At 48.9% G+C, this 23,838-nt stretch overlaps 1 protein-coding gene across 1 annotated transcript in view; it reads right to left on the bottom strand.

Annotated features, from left to right (window-relative positions):
* The window catches only part of LONRF2 (LON peptidase N-terminal domain and ring finger 2), a 30,284-nt gene extending 27,066 nt beyond the window's left edge, over positions 1-3,218 (bottom strand). Inside the window, exon 1 of the mRNA XM_084296822.1 lies at positions 2,351-3,218. Within this exon, the coding sequence (XP_084152948.1) occupies positions 2,351-3,179 (829 nt within the window). The 5' untranslated portion in view covers positions 3,180-3,218. The remainder of the gene's footprint in view (positions 1-2,350) is intronic.
* Positions 3,219-23,838: the final 20,620 nt, after the last annotated feature.

Below are 23,838 nucleotides of genomic sequence, written 5' to 3'. Positions count from 1 at the left end.
CCTTTTACAGCCCAGCCTGCTCACAGCAGGCTTGGGGGACCTCAAGAGTTGGTGTGCAGACCAGAAGGCACGAGGCCACAACCAGAACGACAGAGCCAACTGCAACGTGGAAAGCTCGCTTTGAGACGACAGCTGCTGTCACACCAAGCCCCGTGCAAGGGGCAGAGCAGGGAAACACAGTAAAAATCCCTCTGAACCTCACATCAGGAGGCCTGGAGTCCTCCTAACTTTGTAGGGCAATCGTACAACCCACACAGCCGTGTGCCTTTCAGTCTCGGCTCCACTTTTGGAAAAGCAATGAAGACACCCACTGCCGGGACTCCCGGCAGCAATGCCTGCAGGTGGAGAAGGCCTGAAATAGAGCCAGCAGCGTGGCCTGTGAGGAACCACAGTGGGTACACCTGGACATGAGGGAAGGTCATGGCCTGGAGGCACCTGCCCTTCGACTGTGGGGACTTGAATCTGCTCCTGGGAAGCCACCTCATGGCAGCCTCCGGTTTTAGGGTGTCAAAAGCTAGCAAGACACCCACCATCATTCTCAATCATCATTTAACAACAAAAAATAACCACACATGAAGCAGCTTCAGCCTCGCTTATGCAGCAGCCAGGGCTGGGGACACGTGCTGCAGGGACAGCACACACAGACCCTAGCCCCACGCTGCGTCCTCCCCGCACGTGCCCTCCAGCTGCACCTCCCTCTCCCCGTGCTGCTAACAGCTCTCTGAAATCCACATCAGCCTCTCGCTTCACCCACAAGATGCAGTTTTCCCCAGCAGCAGGGCCAGAACCCAATTATTTTTTATTTTATTTTATTATTATTTTTTTTTTAAGAGGCTGCCTCAGTGAAAACTCACTGCGTCCAACGGTGACCTACATCAAGCCTCTCCCCTCCCTCCGCTTCACCTTCCTCCCCGGGCTCTCCGTCCTGCCCTACTTTAACAGAGATTACTTCAGCTAAACCGTGTAATAGTTTTACGGAGAGCGGGCGAGGAGCGCGCGGCACTCGCCACATCTGACGGCAGAAGTGGAAAAAACAGCACAGCCACCGACCAGCTCCGGCGGCCAGCCCCAGCTGCGGGGTGGTGGCACGTCGTGCTGCACGCAGCACTTGCCGTGGCAAAAATAAAAATGAAGCTGTGCCAAGGCATAACGGTGTGCTTCTCTCCACGGCGTGTTTGTTTCTCTCCGCAGCACGTTTCTCTCCACCCGCTGAACAATGGGGAAGATCCTGGCCCTTTGTCCCTGGGTGACAACACCAGGAGCGAGGGAAGCAGTTTTGCTGAAAGGAAGGAAGGAGCTCTCCCACCACCAGGGAGAAGCACCATTGCCTTCTCGTTTCATTCGTCTCCAGGTGAAGAAATCCGCCCGTGGGATTTCATCTCCGCTAGCACGGCGGAGCCTCACTCTCCCCTTCCTCCCCAGCTGAAGCAGACAGATGCCCACTACGGGCAGCCTGGAAGATCCTGAGGGGTTTGCTGAGATCCCAGGGGGGCTTGCCAAGATCCCAGGCGGTTTTGTCAAGATCCCTGCTGCCCCCAGCCCCGTTCCTCCTCATGCATTTTACACACTGCTCACGCCGTGCCGCCCCCCGCCGCGTTCAAGGCGAGCAGGCAGGGCGCACGCACACACACCAGCACTACTACCAGGCTACAACACGGTGAGCAGGGACCCAAAGCAACCCAGCTTGGGCAAACGGGGACTGCCACACGTCTGGGTGGGTGGGATACAGCATTTTTCTCCGCACCCTGACTCTTTGGAGAGCACCCTGCATGCAGCACTATGGGGTGCCCGTTTGGCCGAGGAGGTTACGCTTAGGACACAAGAAGCTGTTGTCTACGGGTTGAAAGATGAATTTGTCTTGCCACAGCTTAAGATAGGGAGATTTATGTCCAAGCCTGGACACCTACTGATGTTTTACTGCTTCCGACAGATGCTGCTTGCTGAGAGCACGGCCGCGAGCGAGCGGCTGAGCGCTCGGGCACCAGCTCCTCGCACGAGGCCGTGGCGGAGCCCAGCACCCTGCACCCTCACCCAGGAGCCCCAATTTCCCCAGGACCACGGCGGGAGGGCTTTCTAGAAGCGCTGCACCATGAGTCATCAGCTGCGGGCGGCTGAGCGCGAGCGAGGCACCTTCCCCAGCGAGCACCGCCACCGAAATAACAGCAGCGGCACAGAAATAGCAGCGCCCTGCCCGGCTGCTGGGGTGGGTGGGTGGGAAGAGGGGAGAGGAGGGGGGCATTTTAATTCCCCAAAACTTATCGCCTAAACTTCTCCGCTTCCCCAGCCCTCCCCGACTTTTTGTTTTTGGGGGGGGGGGGGGGACTAAAAAGGATCCTCGCCGGCGGCTCACCCATCTCCAGCGCCTCGTTGTACTTCTCCAGGGCGGCCGGCAGCTCCTGGCGCTCCCGCAGCGCGTCGCCCTCGGCTCGCAGCCGCCGGGCCCGGCTCTCGGCGGCGAACCACTTCTGCAGGAGGTTGCCCAGCACCACGTTGACCCGCGGCCGGGCGGCTGGGGTCGGCGGGGAGGAGGAGGAGGTGGAAGAAGAAGAGGAGGAGGAGGAGGAGGAGGAGGAAGGCTCGGCGGGGCGGCGCGGGCGGTGGCAGCGGCCGCAGTCCCCGTGCTCGGCGCAGCGGCGGCAGTGGGTGTGCCCGCAGTGCAGGGTCACCGGCTCGCACAGCAGCCGCCGGCACAGCGGGCAGGCGAAGAGCTCGGGCGGCCGGCAGCAGGCAGGGTCGCGCAGCCCTTCTCCTTCACCGCCGTGACTTCCACCAGCGGCACCTCCGGCCCAGGGCGGCAGGCGCAGCTCCTTGTCGCGGATGCTGAGCGCGAAGCTCTCGGCCAGCTCCCGCAGCTCGTCGGGCCGCAGCCGCGCCAGCCGCGCCGCCGCCCCGTAGGCGTCCAGCGCCTCGGCCATGCGGCCGGCCCGGGCCAGCGCATCGGCACGCCGCAGGCACAGCCCCCGCTCGGGCTGCGGCAGCTCGGCCAGCTCCGAGCCGTAGATCTCGGCCGCCAGCTCGAAGTTGCCGCCGCGGAAGGCCTCCTCGGCCACCTGCAGCATCTCCGAGCACGGCCCCGCCGCTGCTCCCGCTGCCGCTGCTGCTGCTGCCGCGGCCATCGCCCCGCTGCCGCTGCCGCTCCCGGCCGGGGGCAGCGCGCAGGGCCCCGGGCCCAGCTCCATGCCCCCCCCGGCCGCCCCTACTCCATGCCGGGCCCGCCGCCGCCGACTCCTCCGGCTCCTTCCTGGGAGGGGACGGCGACGGGAAGGGAAGGCGGAGCGGGCCGGGGGCGGGACGCGGCGCTGCAGCACGGGGGGGAAGGGGGGGCGGCGAGCCCCGCTCCGCCTCCCCCCCCCTGCACCGCCCCCGGCTTATGCAAGGGCCGCCCGGTTGTGTAAGGAGCCCCCGGGCCTGCCCACGGCAGCACCGTGCCCGCCCCGGTTCCTCGTCCCCCACCGAGCTCCCTCAGCCCTGGGTTTGGGAGAGGGGGGCATTGCTGAGGGGTGTCCCCCCCCCCCCAGCCCCCGTGCTTCCCAAGAAATCCGAGCACGTGTTCTCTTTTTAATTAAAAAAAATAAAATCCTAAAAAAAGAATCCCCAACTCTCCGAAAAAATAAATAATAAATAGATAAATAAATTCATATTTTTTTTTTTTCTTTTCTGTAAGCGGCAGCGCTGCCACAGCTCAGCTTGGTGTCTGCGCGCCGTGCTGAGCGCTGGCTCGCGCCCCGGCAGCGGCGGCGGCAGCAGCAGCAGCAGCGAGGGAAAGATAAATGCAGCTGGAAGTTAGTTAAATCAGGCGTGAGTCAGAAAGGAATCCGGCTTGCTCCGCAGGAATAACAGGAGTAAAAGAAAAAAAAAAAAAAAAAAAGTAGGCAACGTTTATTTTAGACGCAGCTGTAAACAAAGCGTCTGGAGGAAGCGGGAGGCTGACAGCCCGGCGAGGTGGTGCCGGTCTCCAGTCATTTTTTGGGATGCAGCTGGGCTGGGCAGGCTCTGGTGGTCCTTGCCTCTGTCCTGCAAGGCCTTAAGGCCGCTGGTGAGGGCCTGTCAGCCCATCAGCACGCCTCACTGCAGGCGATGCCCACTGGTGGTTTTGGCCTGCCTGCAGCTCCGCTGCGTCCCCAACGTGCCCATTCTGCACTACGAATGCTTCTGACACTGGTTCTTTGAGCAACACTCACTGGTCCGACACTTGCATCACCTCTGGGGCTTGAGGCTTCCATCCAAAGTCACTGTTCATCATTCCCTTTCTTCACATCTCCACTTGACGTCTTTGCCACTAGAGCCACCCACCAGTTCCCGGGACCCTGAGGAGGAGCAGCAGCATTTTTGCAGATGGCCCCACCCGGCTCTTACCGGGAGCCTCCCCGCGGCCCTCCTGCGAAAGGAGGCACCAGGCCAGCGCGTCCTGCCACGCTGCTTCTCCCCACGTGTCTCGGCACCGCTCCCCGACAGCCCTTCGCCATCCCCCATGGTCAAACGGTGCGGGTCAGGCAGGCGATGTCCCACTGTGCGTCTGCCACCTCACGCTGGGGTGGCCGCGGCCCTTTCCTCATCAGCGCTCCCAGCAGCACCTTCCACGCAGGGAGGCCGCGGCTTTATTTAGCGCCGCGATCGATGGCCTCGTGGCGTGCAGCCTCTGGGTTTTTTGAAGGCATCTGCTGGCGAGTGAACAAAATTACCTCGCTGGCTCAGCGTGGCAGCTTTCTCTCCTCACCCCTCCCCGCTACAGAACTGCTTGCCACGGGGCTGTGAGCACGCCTGCTTCTCTCTTGTCCTCGATGCCTGTTTCTGGGGCCACGCTCTCTTCTGTGGGTCTTTCTGCTCCAGAACATAACACGGCTCCAGGTACCTCTTAATACTTTGCAGGTAGGAATGATTTCCTAAGAAACAGCGAGAAACAGAGGGCAAGAAACTAAAGCAAAATGATTGATGGTCTGTAATTTAAAAGCTCATGCTTCACACCGAGACTATTGGTCGTATGCCCAGGTTATTCAGCCGAGGTCAGGAAACGTGACGTGGGAAAATCCTGCCAAGAAGTTCCCTCGGAGCAGGTTCCCGGTGACACAGCCGTGTGGCTCACAGCTCCTTGCTGGGTCAGCAGAGAGTGACTGATTGCAACAGCCACAGAGCAGAGTGGGCTTTTCATAAACCACCTGAACGCCGATCAGAAGTTGTAATTTTTACTAGAAAAAAAAAGCTGTAGCTGTTGCACAGGATCAAAACGATGCCTTCTGCGAGAGACGAAGGACCTCCTCTTGCACTCATGGCAAAAAGTCTGCTGGCTTCTTCCTCAGCACAAAAAAAAATGCAAAACCCTTCCCCCAAATTAGCCCCTGTGTGACCAGTTGTTAGAAGTGCTCCCCATTAGGTGCTCAGCAGTACTATTTCTTTCCTGTTAATAGCATGCTTCCACCCTGGATTAGCCCCGTAATGCTGTATCAAGCAAAACACAGTGGCAGAATTGCCTTCCAAGGGGAGGATTGCAGGTGCTTGCTCCTCTGAATCACTGTTCAACACTTCAAAGATGACACTGGCTTCCCCTTACGTTTGCAGCCTAACTTCTTTTCAACTTCTTCCTGAGGCCCAGCTTTCCCCAGATTTTCCTTCGGGGTAGAATTATCCCCAAAGGAGAAAGGAGGGGAGGAAGTGAGCTGGAAATTAGCACTGTTACATATTTGGAGGGCATTTTTAATTCCTCTAGCACATTTCTATTCCGAGATACTTTGAAGTGTTAAGCTCCGGTTTGTTTTGATGTTCTTGCGGAGGAAATCTGTCTTTTATTGTCTTGGAAAAGCTTAATTAAGGAAGAGTGATAGGGTATAATCAATGCACAGGCACACACACGCGTAACACCACACTAAAATGTTACTGAAGTTGTAAAGTCAAGCACATCAAAATTAGGATAGAGCATAATTAATGCCATGTGCGCTTATTTAATTTGCCTCCTCCGTGTCTCCCTTAACTGATACGTTGTTTAATTCATCAGTTCATCTGTTTTTAATCCACTGCTTTCTCTACAGGACACACACCTCTTGCAGTGCGTGGGGAGGATGATACGCAGTTGATGGGCGTCCCAGCGATATCTCATCGGTCACCGCACAGCCCCCCGTACTTTTCAATTTGTACCAGTCATACCTAGCTGCAGGAGCAGAATTACACATTTCCTCATGTGCTCTAGCACAAAATTGAGGGCCACAGCACTGGAATATGTCACAACTAATTTCATATTTACATTTTCCACAAAAGCATGAGTCAAAAGGGATGGATACCACTGCCTCTAACAGAGGGGGAGTTGAGGTACACATGAATTAAGTCCGGAGCCGCTGCTAATTTGGGGCATTTGATTCTGGGTGTGTAGAGCTTGACATTTCAGAACAGGATTTTTCAGACACGCAGACTCAGTCAGAAGCAGAGTTTCCCCTGGTTGAGCTGCAGTTGGACGCAAGTACTCAAAGTTCAGTCAGAGTTTGGTCCTCGGCCTGAGCTCTCTTAAAATGAGAGCCGTACAATTAGCAATCCCTCTCTGAAGGCATGATTTCAATGACTTACACTTTGGCAAACAGAGCGCCTGCAGCAGAGTGCAGAACCCTGCTCTCCCAGCCAGCACTCGACTGCTTTTCTCTTTCCCTAATCACTGCCTCATTTATCACAAGCTTTCCAGCTTTCAAAAGAAAAGGTCATTCTGTGATTATTTTTACCACATTTTTTTGTCAGTTTAATGAATTTGCCCTAGCCAAAATAGCAATAGTACTACTCTTATTTATTTCTTTTTTTTTTTTTTTTTATGAAAGCCTTTTTTTTCTCAGAAGCATCGTTCTTATAAAAGTAGCACAGGGTAGTGCCAGTGATTAAAAAGGTGCTAGCTAAAAGCTACTGATGTAAACATGATGAAGAATCCCCCCACCCACCCCCAGCAGAGGTTAGTGTGTTTAATCCAGATGCTGTGAATCACAGGGGCTGTTTCTGGAGGTTCTCCTCCTTCCTTGCAACACCCCGGGAGACGGATCCTGTCCTTTCAGCGTGACACGCGTGTATCGTGTACGAAAGATATTACTCTTAACTACATCCTGCATGGGCTGATGGGAAGGTTAAACAGATTATTAACCATCCAACAAATCGTTAGCACATCCTATGATGCAGAAGGAGTCAATTAGTCGAAGAGCACTCCTGGACTCCCTTCAGATAGCTGCCATGTGGAGCAAGTGGCTCCTCTCTCCGAGATAAGCGCCCATTTTCCAATGGGGGAGCCACAGGGAAGGGCAATGCCAGCAGCAGCCCCCAGTGGGCTGGGGAGCAGCTGCCATCCCAAATGCTGTGGCTGTGGTTAGCTCGATTGAAATAGGTCTCTCTCCCCTTCAACTGCTCTGTTATTCCCTAGCATAGAGGCAGGGAATTTTTCAGTCTCGTTGGGTAAGCCACGCATCAGCTTGGATTTTCAGAATATCCCAAATACTTTCCATTGTGCTGGTTCACACGCCTGGTGAAATAGCAGGACCTCTGTTTTGCTCTGCTGCTGGTGCTGTCAGGGCTTTTGGGAGGCACAGGGCTCGAGCAGGACATCTTCTTGTTGCGACCTCCACCACTGGGTGCACGGGCTCCATTGCAGGGTGCTCTGCAAACAAACCCACAGTGGAAAATGGGTGAAATTACACCAGCATTGCAATCTCTTTTATTTTAAGTGGGGTTTCACACAGCCCAACCCTGCTCCTGCTCTGCTCCACATGCTTCAGCTCAGCAGCATCTGGATCCAGCTGGGAGCTAATGGCCCAAACATGTACCTGGCGTGGGTGAAAAGTGCCGCCGCCAGGCTCAGGGCATGCCAGCACATCCTAAAACTCAGGGAGATGACATACACCGTGGCAAGGGACCCTTTTTGGTACCTGGCACCCATCTTGTTTTAAAAAGCAGGACTGCACATCGTGGTTGGTGGCGTGCCAAATCCCTTCATGTGCTAACAGCCCGGGGTGGGTGCTCCTGTTGGCAGGCATTGGGTGGCACAGGGGACATTTAGCATCCTCCAGGGCCTCTCCCGTCACGGCTGCGCAAACAGGTCTCAGGCAGCTGGGCTGCCATGGATATGCAGATGGGATCCATGCATCTCAAGGTACTGCCCTGCAAGGACGTAATTATCTTCTCAGATGTTTTATCTCAATCTTGGCACGCTCGACTTTTGTGTACATATAGCCTTACACCCCACTTTTCACTTGGTGTTTTTTTTGCAGTGAAAGACATCTCATTTTCTGACTGTTATTAGCAAAAAAAGTGCCCTTGAAATGTAGTATTTCACCCCATTTTAGAAGGGATCCCCCTGTAGCTTGACAATGCTGGTGCAGCACTGCAGACCATCAAGCCTTCCTTGAGGCCATGTGCTCTGAAACACTTTTCCTAGGAGTCTGCCATGCTCAAGCATCCTACGGCCATGGTTCCCCATGGTTTGTGTGCTGAGGCTCAGGACCTACCCTTGCTAATTAGCAGCACGAGTGTTTTCATGTGAGGAGTGCTCAAAGGCACAGCTGGACCTCGGGCGTGAATTTCTTTCCCCACTTTAATACTCTTAGCTGCTGGTTGCTTGCAATCCAACATGAGCGAGGTGGGTAACGTCAGCTAGACGTGCGCGTGAGACACCGCTCTGCCCGCAAGAAAGTCTCTGGTCCTGTTTTGATCACTTCTTCACTGTGAGTCAGCGTATGACACATTTTCCTGAAACTCCCAGACATTATGCGTACAAAATTAAATGTGGGTCAGATGAGAAATACATTAGGAAGAGCTGACAGTGCCGAGGCAGAAAAGAGATCACAGTCCTACAGGTGGAAGGAAGCTCGGTGTTTCATTGCCCCTGGAAACCACTGATCACCCTCCCCATGACCCCAGCTCAGGGAACACCGGGGATCCACGCTACCATGCTACAGCAATCCTGTTTTAATCCTAGAGTGATTTCTCGTGGGGTATTCAGCATAGGCCCTTCACAGATTGCCAGTCACTTTGAACCTCATTGCTATAACCAGCTCAAGCATGAGAGGCCTCCCGGTGTCATCCCTGGCCCTCAAAGCATTGAGCCTACAAAATGCACAGGCAGGTTGGGGGATAAAAACTGGAGAGCACATAGCAAAATAATAGCATGCCTGTTACTCTTTGCCAGTCAAGAACAGACAGGACAAGGCAAGTTTCCACCTCCTGAACAATGACTGTTTGTCTTTTAATTTTTCCCTTTTTTTTTTTTTTTTTTTTTTTGGCAGAGGCAAGCATTGGAAGAAGAGCGTAGTGGCTCTTCAGATTTTGATTAAAGGCTGCCTTTGGGTCACCGTAGCAGAGCAGCTGCTTCAGCTGAAAGGTCAGCCATTTGGTCCTGCAGGGTGCGGCTGGGGGAATAAATTTCCAGGGCATCTCTATTTCTGAGTCAGAGCTTTAGGTTCTTCCATCCAGCAGGCCCGGCCAGGGGTTAGGGTTAGGGTTTTCCATCCAGCGTGTTCAGGGCAGGTCACTGGATGGTCACTGGGGGATTTGAAGGGGGGCTGGCTCCAAGTGTCTCAGCTGAGAAGAAAGTTGGTATTTGCTGCCCCGGGGATGAAAACCAGTGCTCTGGGCTTCTCTAGGAGGTGCTGAGATGAAGAGTGAGGTTACGTGGTGAGGGGGTTCCCACCAGGGAAAGGTCCTGTTTGCCCCTGCCTTCAGCCAAGGAGAGCCAAAAAACCTGGCAAAGAGGGATAAATGAAGTTATGGAGGAGACCAAGAGAGGTTTCTGCTTGTGAAGAGGTGAGGCGGTAGGAGGACACGAAGAGGAATAACAGAATAACCAACAGGGCAGGAGGTTTGAACAGCTTTTTAGTGAATGGGCACCTTAGATAAAGCAGAGCCAGTCCCATGGGAACAGCATTGCTGAGACTGGGAAAATAGCACAGGAGTGTGAACAGATGTGAGGTCTTGTTTAGAAAACAGTGCGGGAAGGAATAAAGAAATAAAGACCAAGTGTGAACATTAGGGCCAAACCCTAGGAAACCAAGGCTACAAGTCTGAATAACAAGAAGCACAATGATACAGGCAATTGTGGTGAAGCGTGAAAAGATCTCGCCTGTTGGCCATGGCTAGCTACCCACCAAGGGATGTCAGGAGGACATCAGGGTTTCTCTGAGCTGTGGGGAGAAATAAAATAATAGTCAAAGCTGTGTTTGGGGCTGACAACACCCAGATGTGCTCTGGAGAGGAAAGCTGAGGGCAGCCCTGAGGGACAGCATCCTCCTGCCCAAGCACAGAAGGGACTAGGACCTGAAAGAAATGGCCACAAGGAGACAACGGTCATCAAACTTCCAGAGATGATGATATAATAGCAAAACACATCATAGAGGGGACAAAAAGAGATTAGAAGGGACCTAAGGAGAGGAAAGTAAAAGTTGGTGGGTTTACGTAGCACGCTGACCATGCTTGGAGGTGAAGGGCAAGGAGGCAGGAAAGGCAGTGAGTGCCCTACACAGAGGGGCTGGTCAGTCTGTTGTGTGGTGTGTGCAAGAAATGATGTTTTCCACATCGGCTGGTGAGAAGCTGAAGGAAAGAATAAGGCGAAGGCAGCAGATGAGAGGCTGCAGTTTCTGGGGAAAGAGAGGCTGAAGATATCAAGAAATTATAAGCCCCCATGGCAGGAGCGTCACAGGGGCCGAACCACAACGGAGTCCTTCAGAAAGGGTTGGGAGGTCTTCCTGAATGTCTTTTTGCTTCAAAGAAATTAGCAAGATTCTGAGCAGAGAGGGTTGTGAGTAAAAAATACTGAGTTCAGCTTCAAGACCAAAAAGATGGAGGAATGGAAGAGGAGGAGAAGAAGATAAAATGCTTTGTTTTATTTATTTATTTATTTTTTAAACCTGCCTCCACTGGAATAATGTATTACTTACTTAACAAAATCATGTTAGGGAATTGGCAGGCAAAGATAAGGTTGTGTGTGTGTGTGTAGGTTGGCTCAGATGCACCAAAGATAAATCCCTCATGCTGCTTTACTCAATATCTTCACCCGGATTAATAGGGTGTTATCCAGCCAAGAACTGATCAGGTCTAAGATTGATACAGATTTTAAGGAAGCCAGTAGTAAAACTTCAATCTCTTTAATGAAATAACTGCAAGCAGCTCTGTATATCAGAAGGACAGTGCAAGCAAAACGTAGGTATCAACTCTGTCACGAACAAATGGACACTGGCTATTTTGTGAATCATGCTGTCTGGTAGCTAAAGAAGAACTCTGGAAAGTGAATGCCAGTGTAATAATAACACCATCACCCCCATTAAAGCTAACAACTTGGGAAAAAAAAAAAAAAGTAAAACAAAGAGGGAAAAGCACTTTTGTGATTAATTTCAATTGCGGTGCATTACCTAGCATACAGCTTTCCCGAACAACAAACCTTCAGAAGTTGAAAAAGTACAAAAATGGGGATAGCGAGTTTGGAGCCCTTTTGATTCAAATTAATTTTTAATGAATGCAGGTGTGATCAGGGTGAGTAAAAAAATGTCAAAGATCTCTCTTCCACTGAGAATTTTAGTATAAGAACTGTTACAACCATTAAGGTTTCCAGTGGAATATGTTCTTAGCGGGTCTAAGCAGAACCAAGTACGGCTTTCAAAGGCGTGCAAAGCTCACACATAAAGCTCATTCTTCTACTCACACAACTGGATGAGTAAAAGTCTTGTAGTTTCTCAGTCAGAAGCACGTGGTACTCACTTTTAAGATCTACCAGGCGATGTACTTTAAATAGTTGCCCCTTTAAAATCATAGTAAGGACTACCTACAGCTGACTGCAAAAGCTGACCGTGAATTTCTATGTTAGCACAAGAATAAACCCTTCTCCAGCTCCTCCTGTGCATGACCTATTGTCTATCTTGATTCTCCTTGAGCACATATACTTGTCAATTTTCTGCTTTTATGAATTTTGTAATCTGCAGACTTCATGACTCTCTTGTCCCTTCTAGCCGCCTCTGCTCCCCAGACTGTTTGGCTCAGATCCTCTACAAACTTTATTTAGACGGCGTCTTTCAACTTCCTTATTTTTCTAGGTGGGGTAGCAAGCCCAACCCTTCAACAAAGCCAGCAGATTTCAAGTACCAGGGAATCGGTGTCAGCTAGCCAGGTAACGTAACCCAGACAAACGTCACCACCGAGTTACAGCCACGTTTGTGACTAATTAGTTCCGAGGTGTGCTATAGCCAGCAAAATGGATCATTTCAGCCTGAAATTCAAACTGGGCCCTGAGAAAAAGGCTTGCAGCGTCTGGAAATCTAATCCTCGCATCTCTGTTTTGTGAGGTCAAGGAGAACAAACAACAGTGCCGTTCATGTGAGTAAATGCAGGTGATTTCCAGAAAGATACAAGCTGCTGCCAGACAGCTGCAAAATTAAATGTTTTCTCAATAGCATGCAAGTGGTTTAGATTTATGCCACGAGGGAATAAAACCGCTCCTAATGCTTCTCTTATCCCAGACTCCGCCAACCTGATTTGATTCTTAAAGCAAATTTCTGGAAAGAGGGCTGGAGAAATAACGTTGCAATTCTTTTTTTTTTTTTTTTTATTTTTGTCTTTTAAATTTCCCCTTTCCATTTCTCTTGAGCCCATGTATCATGGGGCTGACATATGAGGTCAAAGAAGCTGAAAAGCTGACAATGCGTTTGCAGTCCTTGCCAAGAACAGAGCTTTGCTCCGTGGAAGGTTACATGAGCTGTGACGTATGTGAGAAAATTAGGGAAGGCAAAAACCCCACCGTTCAGGTCAGTCCCAGTTCTTCCCACCTCTGATGAGCATTATAGTAATGTCCACAATCCTCCAGAAATGATATCACATCTAGTCTCCTGGCCGTAGCAAACTGAAGCATCCCAAGTTTTGACAGATGAAGGCTGAAGAAAGTGTGGACTAGAAATAATAAACACTTAACTGTGATGATAATTGAAGGTAATTAACTGTGAAGGTAATTAAAACTAAGACATTTTACTAAGGGCTGTGATGAATTCTCCATTAATGGACTTTTGTAAATTCAGGTCAGAATCCTTCCTCCTCCTCCTTCCTAAACGTGCACCTTCCTAAACGTGCACCCTCAGCCAACACAGAATCATTTCAGGACTATTGATAATGGCTGTGTGATGCAGAAAGTCAGAGCAGATGATTACAGAGTCTCTTTATAATCTCTGTACCAGTTCAGGAGACAAATCCCTAGCACAACTTTTTCCTAGCCCCTCTGCACTCGCTCTGGTTGGACACAATCCGTGCCCATGTTTGGGTGAAGTTTCACTTGGGGCTTGTGCAGTGGCATTAATATTGCCCTGTCTTCACCAGAAATCCCTGAATACAAGCCAAAATAGCAAACACTAGGCACAGGAGTGGTGACAACACTTGACTCCCTGCCAGAAGATCTGCAAAAAAGCATTCACAGCAGGACAGCTTAAGAGCATTCTGACTTAATTTAGAACTCAAGCATTTTTCTTAATTAACAAAAACGACTCTTTGTTTCCAGGGTCTGATGCTGGACCTCCTCCCAGCCTGTAAAACAAACCAAAAAAAAAAAAGATCTACCCCATAGGGCCAATGAGCAATAATGGTAGAAGCTAACCACTACACATTTACAAGGATTTTCTCCACGCATGTTTCATTACCTTCACACCTTCTGTGCAAGTATTATTAACAAACAGAGGGGGTTGCTTTCCTACCACACACTGAACGCCCCAGTTGCTACGTGGGTGCCAAGCGAGAATCAATACAAGGCTTAGCAGCCATCATACGCTCGCTGCGTGCTTCTGAAACGCACAGCACATGCACGGTGAAGCTCAGGTGCACGAGCAGGACTGTCCACGGGTAACACTCGGCCCATAGCAGTGGCTCTCCAGGTGAAAAACCTGCCAGTGAGTCAACAGCATGAGCTGTCAAGCCGGAGGAACTTCCTGACAAGTGAAATTGCTGTTTGCGTTTTGCTCAGCACGTCACGCCCAGTGTATGCCACTTTGAAAACAGCGTGTGAGCAGGAGATCACATTGCCAGGGTAAGGAGGTGCTCATGGAAAAACAAGGTAAGGAGGTCAGGAGAACAGCTAAGCGAGCATTGTTTCGTTTGTGCCTCAAATAGGGGATCTGAGGTCCAAGGGGGCTGGTGAGAGAGGACATTAATCACCTGGAGAGGAAAGGTTAGCAGCAGACAGGACCATGTAAGTCTCCCTAACACACTTGGAATGGATGAAATTTGGCCAGCATTTCACCTTCTGTGTTGACAGTGTCACGGAGCTGTAACAGGCATGTTCCATAGGTTCCTCCTCCTCTGTGTAATTCCTGTTTTCAAAAAGGAAAAGGAGAGAAAGACAAAGAAAGAAGTAAGAACTGTGCTTCTGCCTCCCCAGGCCATAATCATAAAACCTCTAAGGCTGCAAAGGATTTCTGGAGGTCACATACTCCAAACCCCGCTGAACACAGGGGCAGCCTCAAAGTTAGATCAAGAGGCTCAGTCGAGCAGGTTGCTGCATCCAGATAGGTTTTGCACATCCGATAGCCCAGTCCTCAGGCTTTTCAGTGCTGCTCTACCATCCAGGACACCCAGTTTAATGCCAGCCACAAAACAGCTGAAGGTGCACGCTGCCTCATCACCCGAGACCAGTGACAAACATATCGACCAACACTGACCCTTGTATTGACCCCATGTGGCTCTGCTTGTTATGCCGTGCCACCTGGACGTCCTGCTGTTGATTATTTACCTCTGAGTCTGGCAGTTCAGCTAACTTCCAACCCACCTTCCAGTTCCTTCACCCAGCCCACGTTTCTCAGCTTTCAGATGAGGATCCTGTGTGAGGTCACGTCAGAAGTCATTTTAGAGACGAAACATATTATGTGCATTGCTATCCCCGTGTCTTCAGAGCCAGTTGTTGCAGCACAGAAGGCAATCAGGCCAACCAGGCATGATTACACACGGCAAATCCGTGCTGACTGATGCTGATTGCCACCTGGCAACTTCATGAGCCTGAAAATGAATCCCTGGGGCACGTGCTGCGCGATCCTCGCTGCCCAAGGCATTGAGGGGAGGCTGGCTGACTGTTGCTCCCTAGATCCTCGGTCATTAGCATTATCCCTCTACCCACCACGCGGCAGGTCTCCATGATTTTCTGTAGATGATTGGCAGCAGCCTTGCACTCACGTCGCCCTCTGAATGAATCCCATCCAGCCCCAAGGATCTGTCAGAAAAATGCCTGCAGTGCATTAATATTTCTGCAGTGCACTAATACACATATCATATTGGAACAGAGACAAACTTTTTTTTTTTTCCTGGAATTCGGATTGTAGTGAAGAAATTTGTGTATTGTAGCCTTATTTAGCGCGTGCTTTTCACATATTCACCACTAGAGTGAACCAGTGTGACTGTCCCTCAAGAAACACACCGAGTCTGTCACTGCACACACTTACCCACACCAACACCTTCCTCCCCAAATTCCCTAAATGCTGAGGCTGCAAAGTCAAGGTCAAGGTCAAGAGTTAAGTAATGCTAAAGTTAGAGCGGTCTAAACAGGTGTGAGCTTACAAAGAGATACTAGGGCTTTATCCTCACTGGCAAGGACAGAGTGACTGGAGTGGATGTGCAGAGGAAGCTGCATCCACGCTCAAGGCATTTCCCTTCAGACTAGCTCTAGCTTGGCATCAAGGGGTTGTTCACAGTAGGACACCTCAGGTGATCTCGGATTCAGTTCAGGAGCCCACCTCTGGTGCCCCAGGACCAAAGCACACGAACCAGAGAATCAAAGCAGGGTCAGTCCTGAGCTTCATTTCAAAGGCGCGCTCCCGACCCGAACTAAAATATTAAATAGACACTCTCTAGAGGGTCAGTGATTTTATACCCTCATAGCCATCATTAATGCAGCAGCACTGGCCTCTAGGGAAATGTGCATGCTGTCACACAATGTGATAATGGTGACTACAAGGTGCCCCACGTAACCCCTGGACTGCCAGCAAGTTTCCCAGCCAGCAATTATGTTCCCAAAATGCCAGTGAGGCGAAGAAACACATATTAACCCAGCTTTATATACAGGTGAAAATCTAACATCAGAAAGCCTAAGGAAATAATGTCCACCCGTTTTGGAGTTTCATCTGAGTTACCTGAAACCTGATTTAATATTGTATTCAGTCTACAGCCTTGACTGACTTCAGCTGCAGCTGCAGACAGACAGTGCTTGTGCAAGTCACATCCCAAGGTCAGCGAATGAGGAACCTGTCAGTGACCATTTCTGAGAAGTCAGGGTTATATCACTTAGCATCACACAAAACTTTTGTGACAACTGCTGAGAAGATTGTAAGATTATCTTTGTCCTCTCCCCTCTCTCAGTACCCACCTTCTAGCTGCTGGAAGAGATCAAGCAGAACCACAGGCACCTTACTCTTCTTCACGACAGGAGCACCCATCTCTCTGGTGCAACGAATGAGACGTGGATTCTGTGAAAACAATAGCACATGACAATGCAACAACAACTGCGCTAAGAACAGAGAGGGCAGGGGAAAGCCACCACTTGGGTCTAGCACCAGGGGCTGCTGCAGGCTCCTGCAGTGAGGAGCAGTGACTGATGGAAGAGCTTTCTTCACCATTTGCAGGCCAAGACAGGTCATACCTGCTAGGAAGAGTTTAGACACTAGGGCTTTTCCCAGTTTGTGTGGCCTGAATTCTTCAGACTTGCAACTTCTCCAGTGGCTTTAGCACACAAGCAACAAAAGCACGTTTCAAGCAGTGACCTCACCTTCTCACTGAATGGTAAGTCTTTTATCCCTTGCAAATAAACAAATAATAATAATAATAAAGGATAGCACAGTGAAGTTTGTTTTTGTTTTTTTCTTCCCCTCCATCAAGGGCACAGCACAACCTAAGTAGTTGTCCCAAATGGTATTCCTAGAAATGGCACAACCACTTCAGCCTCTAACAAGCTCGCTTAAGGTAGACACCTGCTACAGGAGATGCCAGCCTGATTACTTGCAAGACTATCTAAATTATAGGCAATCAAAGCCAGAGATTTAAGAAGAAAGTATTTAGAAAACCTAATTACAGATGGCACTGTCAGCAATGCATCCCATATAGGAAACTGCCTCAGCCAAATGCCTTAAGCCAGTGCTAACCTCCTCAGAGATGCAGACGAGGTGCTCTAGGATCCAGTCCCTCTTGCAGGAGTCTCCACAAATAACACATGTACGGAACATAGCAAAATCCAAGTAACCCCACAGAGCCCAAGGTTCCTGATCCTCACCAATTCCTGCACTCTCCTGTGTATTTAAATCATACTGCATTCATGGAGACCACGGGCTAGAAACCGAGAGAGCACAAGAACAGGCAGCAGAAGAAGGATTGCTCAGCTCTTTAAATCTTTCCCCTTTCTTTAGCTCAAGTAAAGTGCAAAGCAGACTTAATACGTTTCAGAATAAAATATTGCAAAGAAAGCCCTCAACTACATGTTAAAGTTTCTGGTGGCTAATGAAAGTATCACTCATCATCTGGAGCACTAGGTTGCGGCACTGATTGCAAACACATGCACCTCTGATGGTTTGTGTGCCAGGGCAAAATTAAAATAATGCATCAAATTAAGCCCCTGACAGTATTCAGTGTAACCCACATTAGCGGTAAGCGCTGGCAGCCTACATGCTAAAAATTCACCCTGTGTGATTGAACCCAGGGGTTACAATCATCTTTTAAAAGTATCTGCTGATAATGGAGCCATTAATATTTTATTCCTGCTCCATCTCCTATAGGAACTTTTCACCTTCTCTAAACACGTTACAAATATCTTTAATACTCATGGCCTCATAGGGAAAGTATTGTTTACAAGGTGCAGCCATCAATAAATCTGATTTGATGTATTGTCCCTCCAGCAACTGCTCCTTCATTTCTGACGACAGCAGCGCCCATCCACAGCAAGTGCTCATCATTCCCCCTGTAAGGGACGGGGAAGAAGAGCAGGACTGAAGCTTCGTGATTCATTTTCAGGAGGCCGTACCTGTCTGAGCAGCATTGGCAGAGCCTGCGGCAGCAGTGCCTCACAGAGGTCCTTCCTACCACAAGGATGTCTGCGTGCCTGGACCACGATGAGGGTTGGAGTCAGCCTGGTCAGCCAGGGATGGGATCTAGATTTGGAGCAGAAATCCAGTTTTGGTGTGCTGCCCTACCTCGCCCTTGGATTAGGGAGGGAGGACAGGGGCTCCCAGAAACTTAAAGGGGGCACAGTAGTCGCGAAGGGTGGCACTACATCCCTGACCAAATGAAGGAGTCACTCCATGATGCTCTTCCTTCTCTCGTTTCCTACCAAATCACATTTGTTTGTGTCAGACATCCAACTCAGACAAGGACAGGGTGAAGCACCATAAGATTTACACCACAGAAATAAAGTCAGGCAATTAACTTCATACCACTGTCTCTTTACAAAGCTTCACATTTCTTCCAACATCTCCAGCTACAATTAGCTCGGGCTAAAGAAGTAAAGAGGCAGAGATGACAACGGCTATATCATGGCATATAAGAGTGGGATGAGCGTACACAGCTGTGTGAGATCAACCCCATCTGCCCCTGCTGACCCTCCTCCTCCTGGTCAGGTCTCCCACCCCTTGCACCCCAACACTGCTCTGCTGTGCTCACAGCCATGGTTCACTGGCTGGAGAGAAGAGATGGGACCTGAAGGATCAGAAGGGATGTGAAATTTGCTGCTTCAACAGGCAGTAGCATAGCACCCCCGTGTTATCTTGCTTTCTGTGTGTACACCGAAGTGGTGATGTGGGGCCTCAAGGTGGGAAATGTCCTACTGGTTTCTGGCCAGCTCAGACTAGGTTCTCTTCATGACTGAGTCGTCTTTTGGCCCTCAACCTTGTCTGGATATGAGCTTCTCCCATCACTCCTTCATCTTCCCCAGTATGGTTTTAGACAGCAATAAATCCCCCTCTCCTTTCTTAGGCTCAGCAGGCCAGCAGCCCTGCTCTCCATGCAGCAGGTAGGCCCTTCGGCCCACCTGAAGGCTAGCGGCCCCTTTCTGCATCTCTGCTGGATCCCCCGATCACCACTGAGGAGAACTGGAAGCAGGAGGCAAGATGAGGTCTCTCCACAGCCTTATTCACCACATTCACATTCGTGGGACAGTACTGGCAATATTTTGCTGGATGCATGCAGTCAGGTGGCAGCTTTCTCAAAGCCCTGTTACACTGCGGGCATACTGCTCTGCATCAAAGTCCACCGTGGCTTCACATTGTCCTTCTGACCTACCTGTGGACCAGCTTACACACTTTCCTTAAATTTCAATGTAAAGTATTTAAGTCCAAAGCAGTTCTATCAGAAACTGCAGAAAAGAGGCCCCCAAACAACAGAAATATAAAAACTCTGCAAATAGTACTCTTGTACGGGAGATGACAGCACAAAGTAAATCTGCTATGCTGTATTTTAAGCCCAAAATCCATCAGTAAGAGGATTACAATAAAAAAAAAAAAAAAAGTATCTAAGGAAGTGATTTTTCTCTGGCAAGCAAACATACGATAGACCCTTCCTTACCTGGTGATAGCAGTAACGCACTGAAGTTGTTTTCCATCAGAATGGTATTTCAAAGAATTTATTAAGTCAATTGTAAGCCCACAAAAAAAAAAAAAAAACAACTTACTAAAATGACATACGCAGAGATGTATTCAAACAGTGTGTTGAGATTAAAACCTGTCTGAAGTTCTGTTGTTTTCACTGGTCAGCTTCCAGAAAAATGAAATTAACACCGTCTGCTATTCAAGAGGAGCAAAGCAATGCACTGCTACTGCTTTCATTTTCATGAAAAAGGTGGAAAGCCCCTGCCCCAAGCTTCCCCCCCTCCCGTTTCTTACTTCTAGATGCAATTCTAACACTTATAAATCAAGAAAATGACACTGAGACACCAATGGGTCCCAGAAGTATCCAAGCAAGAGCATAAAAAACAGAGCAAATGGGGTGGAACGGTGAAACAGATGTGGAAGACATCTCATGCTTTTTCCTTTTTTCTTGCTGCAACTCTTTCCCTAACCCCTTTACTCCCACATTTCTCAACGTGTAATTTTAATCATAAATACACACCTTGACAGGCTTTCTGGCAAAGAGCTAGACTGAAAAGACAATGAAAGGAGAAGAGATGCTGGCAGATGAAAGCAGCTTGTGAGGCAGACAGAAGCATACACGTACAGACGCACTTTGGCGTCCTGTTTTCTTCAGAATGTTTGCTGCAGCTTCTTGTTCGCTGCCTTTTGAAAGGAACAAAAGGTAGGCAATTTCAAAGAAAGATGGAAATAGGGGAAAGAGAGTAAGCGCAAAGAGTCTACTCTTACTTGAGTCAACACTTAAAGCAGAACGAGAGTAGAACAGGCAGATCCAAAGTGAAGCTGTTGTACGGCACATTTCAGATTTACTTGTAAAACCTTACTGGAACTCATTCAAAACATAAGAACAAAGCTTCCAAATACAGAACAGAACAGCAATAATTTTTCCTTAACTCAATTCCTGACTAACACATGAAAGACCTAATTAGTAGCTCATGCAATCTGGATGTTTCACCACCAGCACCACAAGCGATTGATAACAATTCTCTGCTCTGAATTTCCTCTTTGTCCACCCCAAAAAATTACAGAGAACATTTTGTATTTCCTACAGCTTCTCCCACACAACTGACAGGAGAAGAACGACGTGTCATGCTATTGCGTATCATCCAAAGACCTCCCAGGGCAAGGGAGAGAAAACTGAATAAAAAAGAAAGGCTACAGAAAGGAGGAAGAAAAAAAAAAGATCAATAAGACAAAATGTTCTCACTTCTTAAATCCCAGTAGGTGTCTAAATTGTAGTTGTTGAAAGAGCTAGTTATTCCACAAAGGCTTTTTCTTCTTCTTGTAAGCTTCCAGCATAGCCATACACTATTCCTAGATGAGATCCATTTGTTTAGGCATGGCTGGGAGCCTTGGCTGGGTTCTCAGTATTAAATAGCTTTCCAGAGGGTATGCAGGTGCTGCATGGTCCATGTACACCCTGTGTGCAAACTTACTTTCGTCCCACGAGCTGTTGAGAAATGATTTACACAATCCCAAAGCAGTGTATATGGCAGCTAGGTGGGTACTGCATTTCCAAGTGTGTGACCTTCAGGATTATTTTTTAATTAATGCTTTCACTGGAAAAGAAGTATGTTTTTTCCCCCTTTTTGTGATTTCATGCAGACATTTACAGCGCATACTTCACGTTTTAGGTCTGCCACGTGCATTTTGTCAGCAGCAGCTTCTCGGGTGTGCAGATACACAAGGCAGGGGAGCACATTGCTTTTCTAACACTTTCTGTAAAGCTTCAGCAAGTTTCACTCAGCGTGGAGCCCAGCACCTCCGGGGGCTTTGAAGTGAGTTTCGCTGCTTTTTTTCAGCATTGCTCATCCAGATGTTGTTTGGGTTTAATAATCAGGAATCTCTACCAGCAGGGTTTCTTTTTATTACACACGGCTTTTTTCCCTTTCACTCCTTCCTGGATTGAAAGGGAAAATAATGACTTTACAGTAGCTAGCCCTGAGAAGCACCATCTCTGATCTTACGCTGGCCTCCTGCCACCAGCAGCATGACTAAAGCTGCTCCCTTCATAGAGGAAACTTCTGCTGCTGCCCAGCAAAACAGGCTGCAGACCTTTCAAAGGCGCTCTGGTGGCGATGAGACAAGGCACCCCAGGCTAGAGCCACATGCAGGAAAACAAACCAAGAGCTCAGTTGCACGCAATTGCATTAAAAGCCCAGAAATAGAGATTTATACGAGGCTGCACCAAAGTCAGCAGAACACATCGGCGTGAAGGAGGGAGCGTTCTGCCCTCACCAGCCTGGGCACGGCAGGCTTTGCTGCTAAGAGGATAATTTAATTCCAAAACCTTCCCCACAGCAGCAGCCCAGGAATGCACGCAACTAACTTAGGCTGAAAGGGAATTTTCCACCACCCACACGCCTCTCTTTACCTTGCAGAGACTTTCTCAAGTGCAAGCCATGAAGGAACCACAGCAGCCTCTGCAGATGATACGTACCAAGCAATTAGCCAAGACAAATCTTCAGGACCCAATTCCTACATCGAAGTTTCCTTTACACCCCCACATTTAAAACAAGCACAGGTAGGATTTACACCTCCTTTTGGGCCCCTTCACATTGCCATAATAGGATGGGGCTTCCGTGTAAATCGCTGTAAGACCATGAAGTAGAAAGATCATTTACCCCACTGTTAATTAAGGGGTATCAGATACAGACTCACTGACAACACATCCTTTTTCATCTAAGAAGTAAGCTTAAGCAATCCCTATATAATCACTCTTTTCTTCACAAACTCTCTGGAGCGCAGATAAGATCAAAGGTGGCTTTCCCAGCCAACAAACGTATTAACACCTGAAGGAAGAAGCAATGTTACAATAAAGCCAGAGCTGTCTGATGGCTTCCTTTATCTGACTACAGAGCAAGTGCGAGCAGCAGGGAACTGTTACCCTCAGCACAAACAGGGCGACATCTGAGGAAATACTGAAGTAATGAATAGAAAAACAACAAGGTTACCTGTGAAAAATATGTATTTTCAGGACACTTTTGAACGGCTCCTTCTTTCAAGGAACAGTTCCCCCAAAACAAAAATTTGCATGTGTATGCTGACTACAGAAAAACATCTTCACGGCACGTGATTTACAAAGCACACTTCTGATAATCCGTAGCGTGAAGTTAAAAGAAAAGAGGACAGCATCACCCTTTAAGCTGGTTCACAGGGAAGTAAATTCTGGATCCACTTTTACTGCAAAAAAGAGGAATACACACATTTAAAAAAAAAAACAAACAGCTTATGTCAAGAAGTATTCTTAATTTTATATGGCACATGAAGATAACGGAGCCACGGAAAACATTTTAATCCACTATTTTGGTCTTTGCTAGCTCAGACCAGAGGGCAGACTCAGAGCACGAGGGAAGGAAAACTGAGAAACAAGTTCAGTGATGAGCAGAAGCAGCAAAGCTCCGTTTCCTTCTTGTACTTTTCCTAAAACTAATATACAGCACAGACTCCGATGTGCAGAGAACACTTCTCTCCTCTCCTGTTTTTGGGAAGATGGCTGCAATTCGTTCTCTCTAAAAACTCAATCTTCCTCCGTAAAGCGTGTTTCCAATTTGCCAAAGGATAGAAAAGCTGCTGAGAGACAACAAAAAGAGACAGGCAGATATTCACAAGGTAAGGATGCAAGTTTGTTTTCTGAAGCTGTAACATTAAAAAAAAAAAGAGAGAAGCAACAATCCAGGCCACCAGTTCCAAAAATATGACATAAATACCACCTGCAATTTGAAAGCAGTATGCAAATGATGTCCCAACAGCATTCATACATGCCACTGGGACTAAATTTGTAAGTCTTGAAGAAAGTCCAATTAGGTTGAAACAAACTGCAAGCATTTAATTCATCATAACTAGCAGGGCAAGCACTTCCTCCCTGACCTGCACCAAAGCTGACTAATTACTTCAGCCACATGAGAAAAAAAAACAAACCCACAACCGCTTCTAGAAATAAAATATAGCTTGGGAGGGTACCACCGAAAGGAGAAAGTTCATGTCTGAATTGAAGAAAAGGTGAGGAGCACGCCAGGGCCAGCCTGAAAAGCAAAGGAGCACAGATCCAGGGGGAGCAGTGCACAGGACGTTTTGCCAGAGCTCGTTGCATCATGTGGAGCTCTGCCACATTTGCTGTCAGAAGCCCCAGGGAATTCAACTCAGAGAAAGTCATTAGAAAAAAATGTGACTTAATACTTACCTGGCACCTTCCACCTGCAATTTTAAAGCAACTGATACATTAAGTAACTTATCAAAGAAAATAAAACCAGGTACAACTGTGTTC

This window comes from Netta rufina, assembly GCF_964035555.1.
Source record: "Netta rufina genome assembly, chromosome: 1".
Classification (NCBI taxonomy): Eukaryota; Metazoa; Chordata; class Aves; order Anseriformes; family Anatidae; genus Netta; species Netta rufina.
This window is presented reverse-complemented; position numbering and strand designations above follow the sequence as displayed.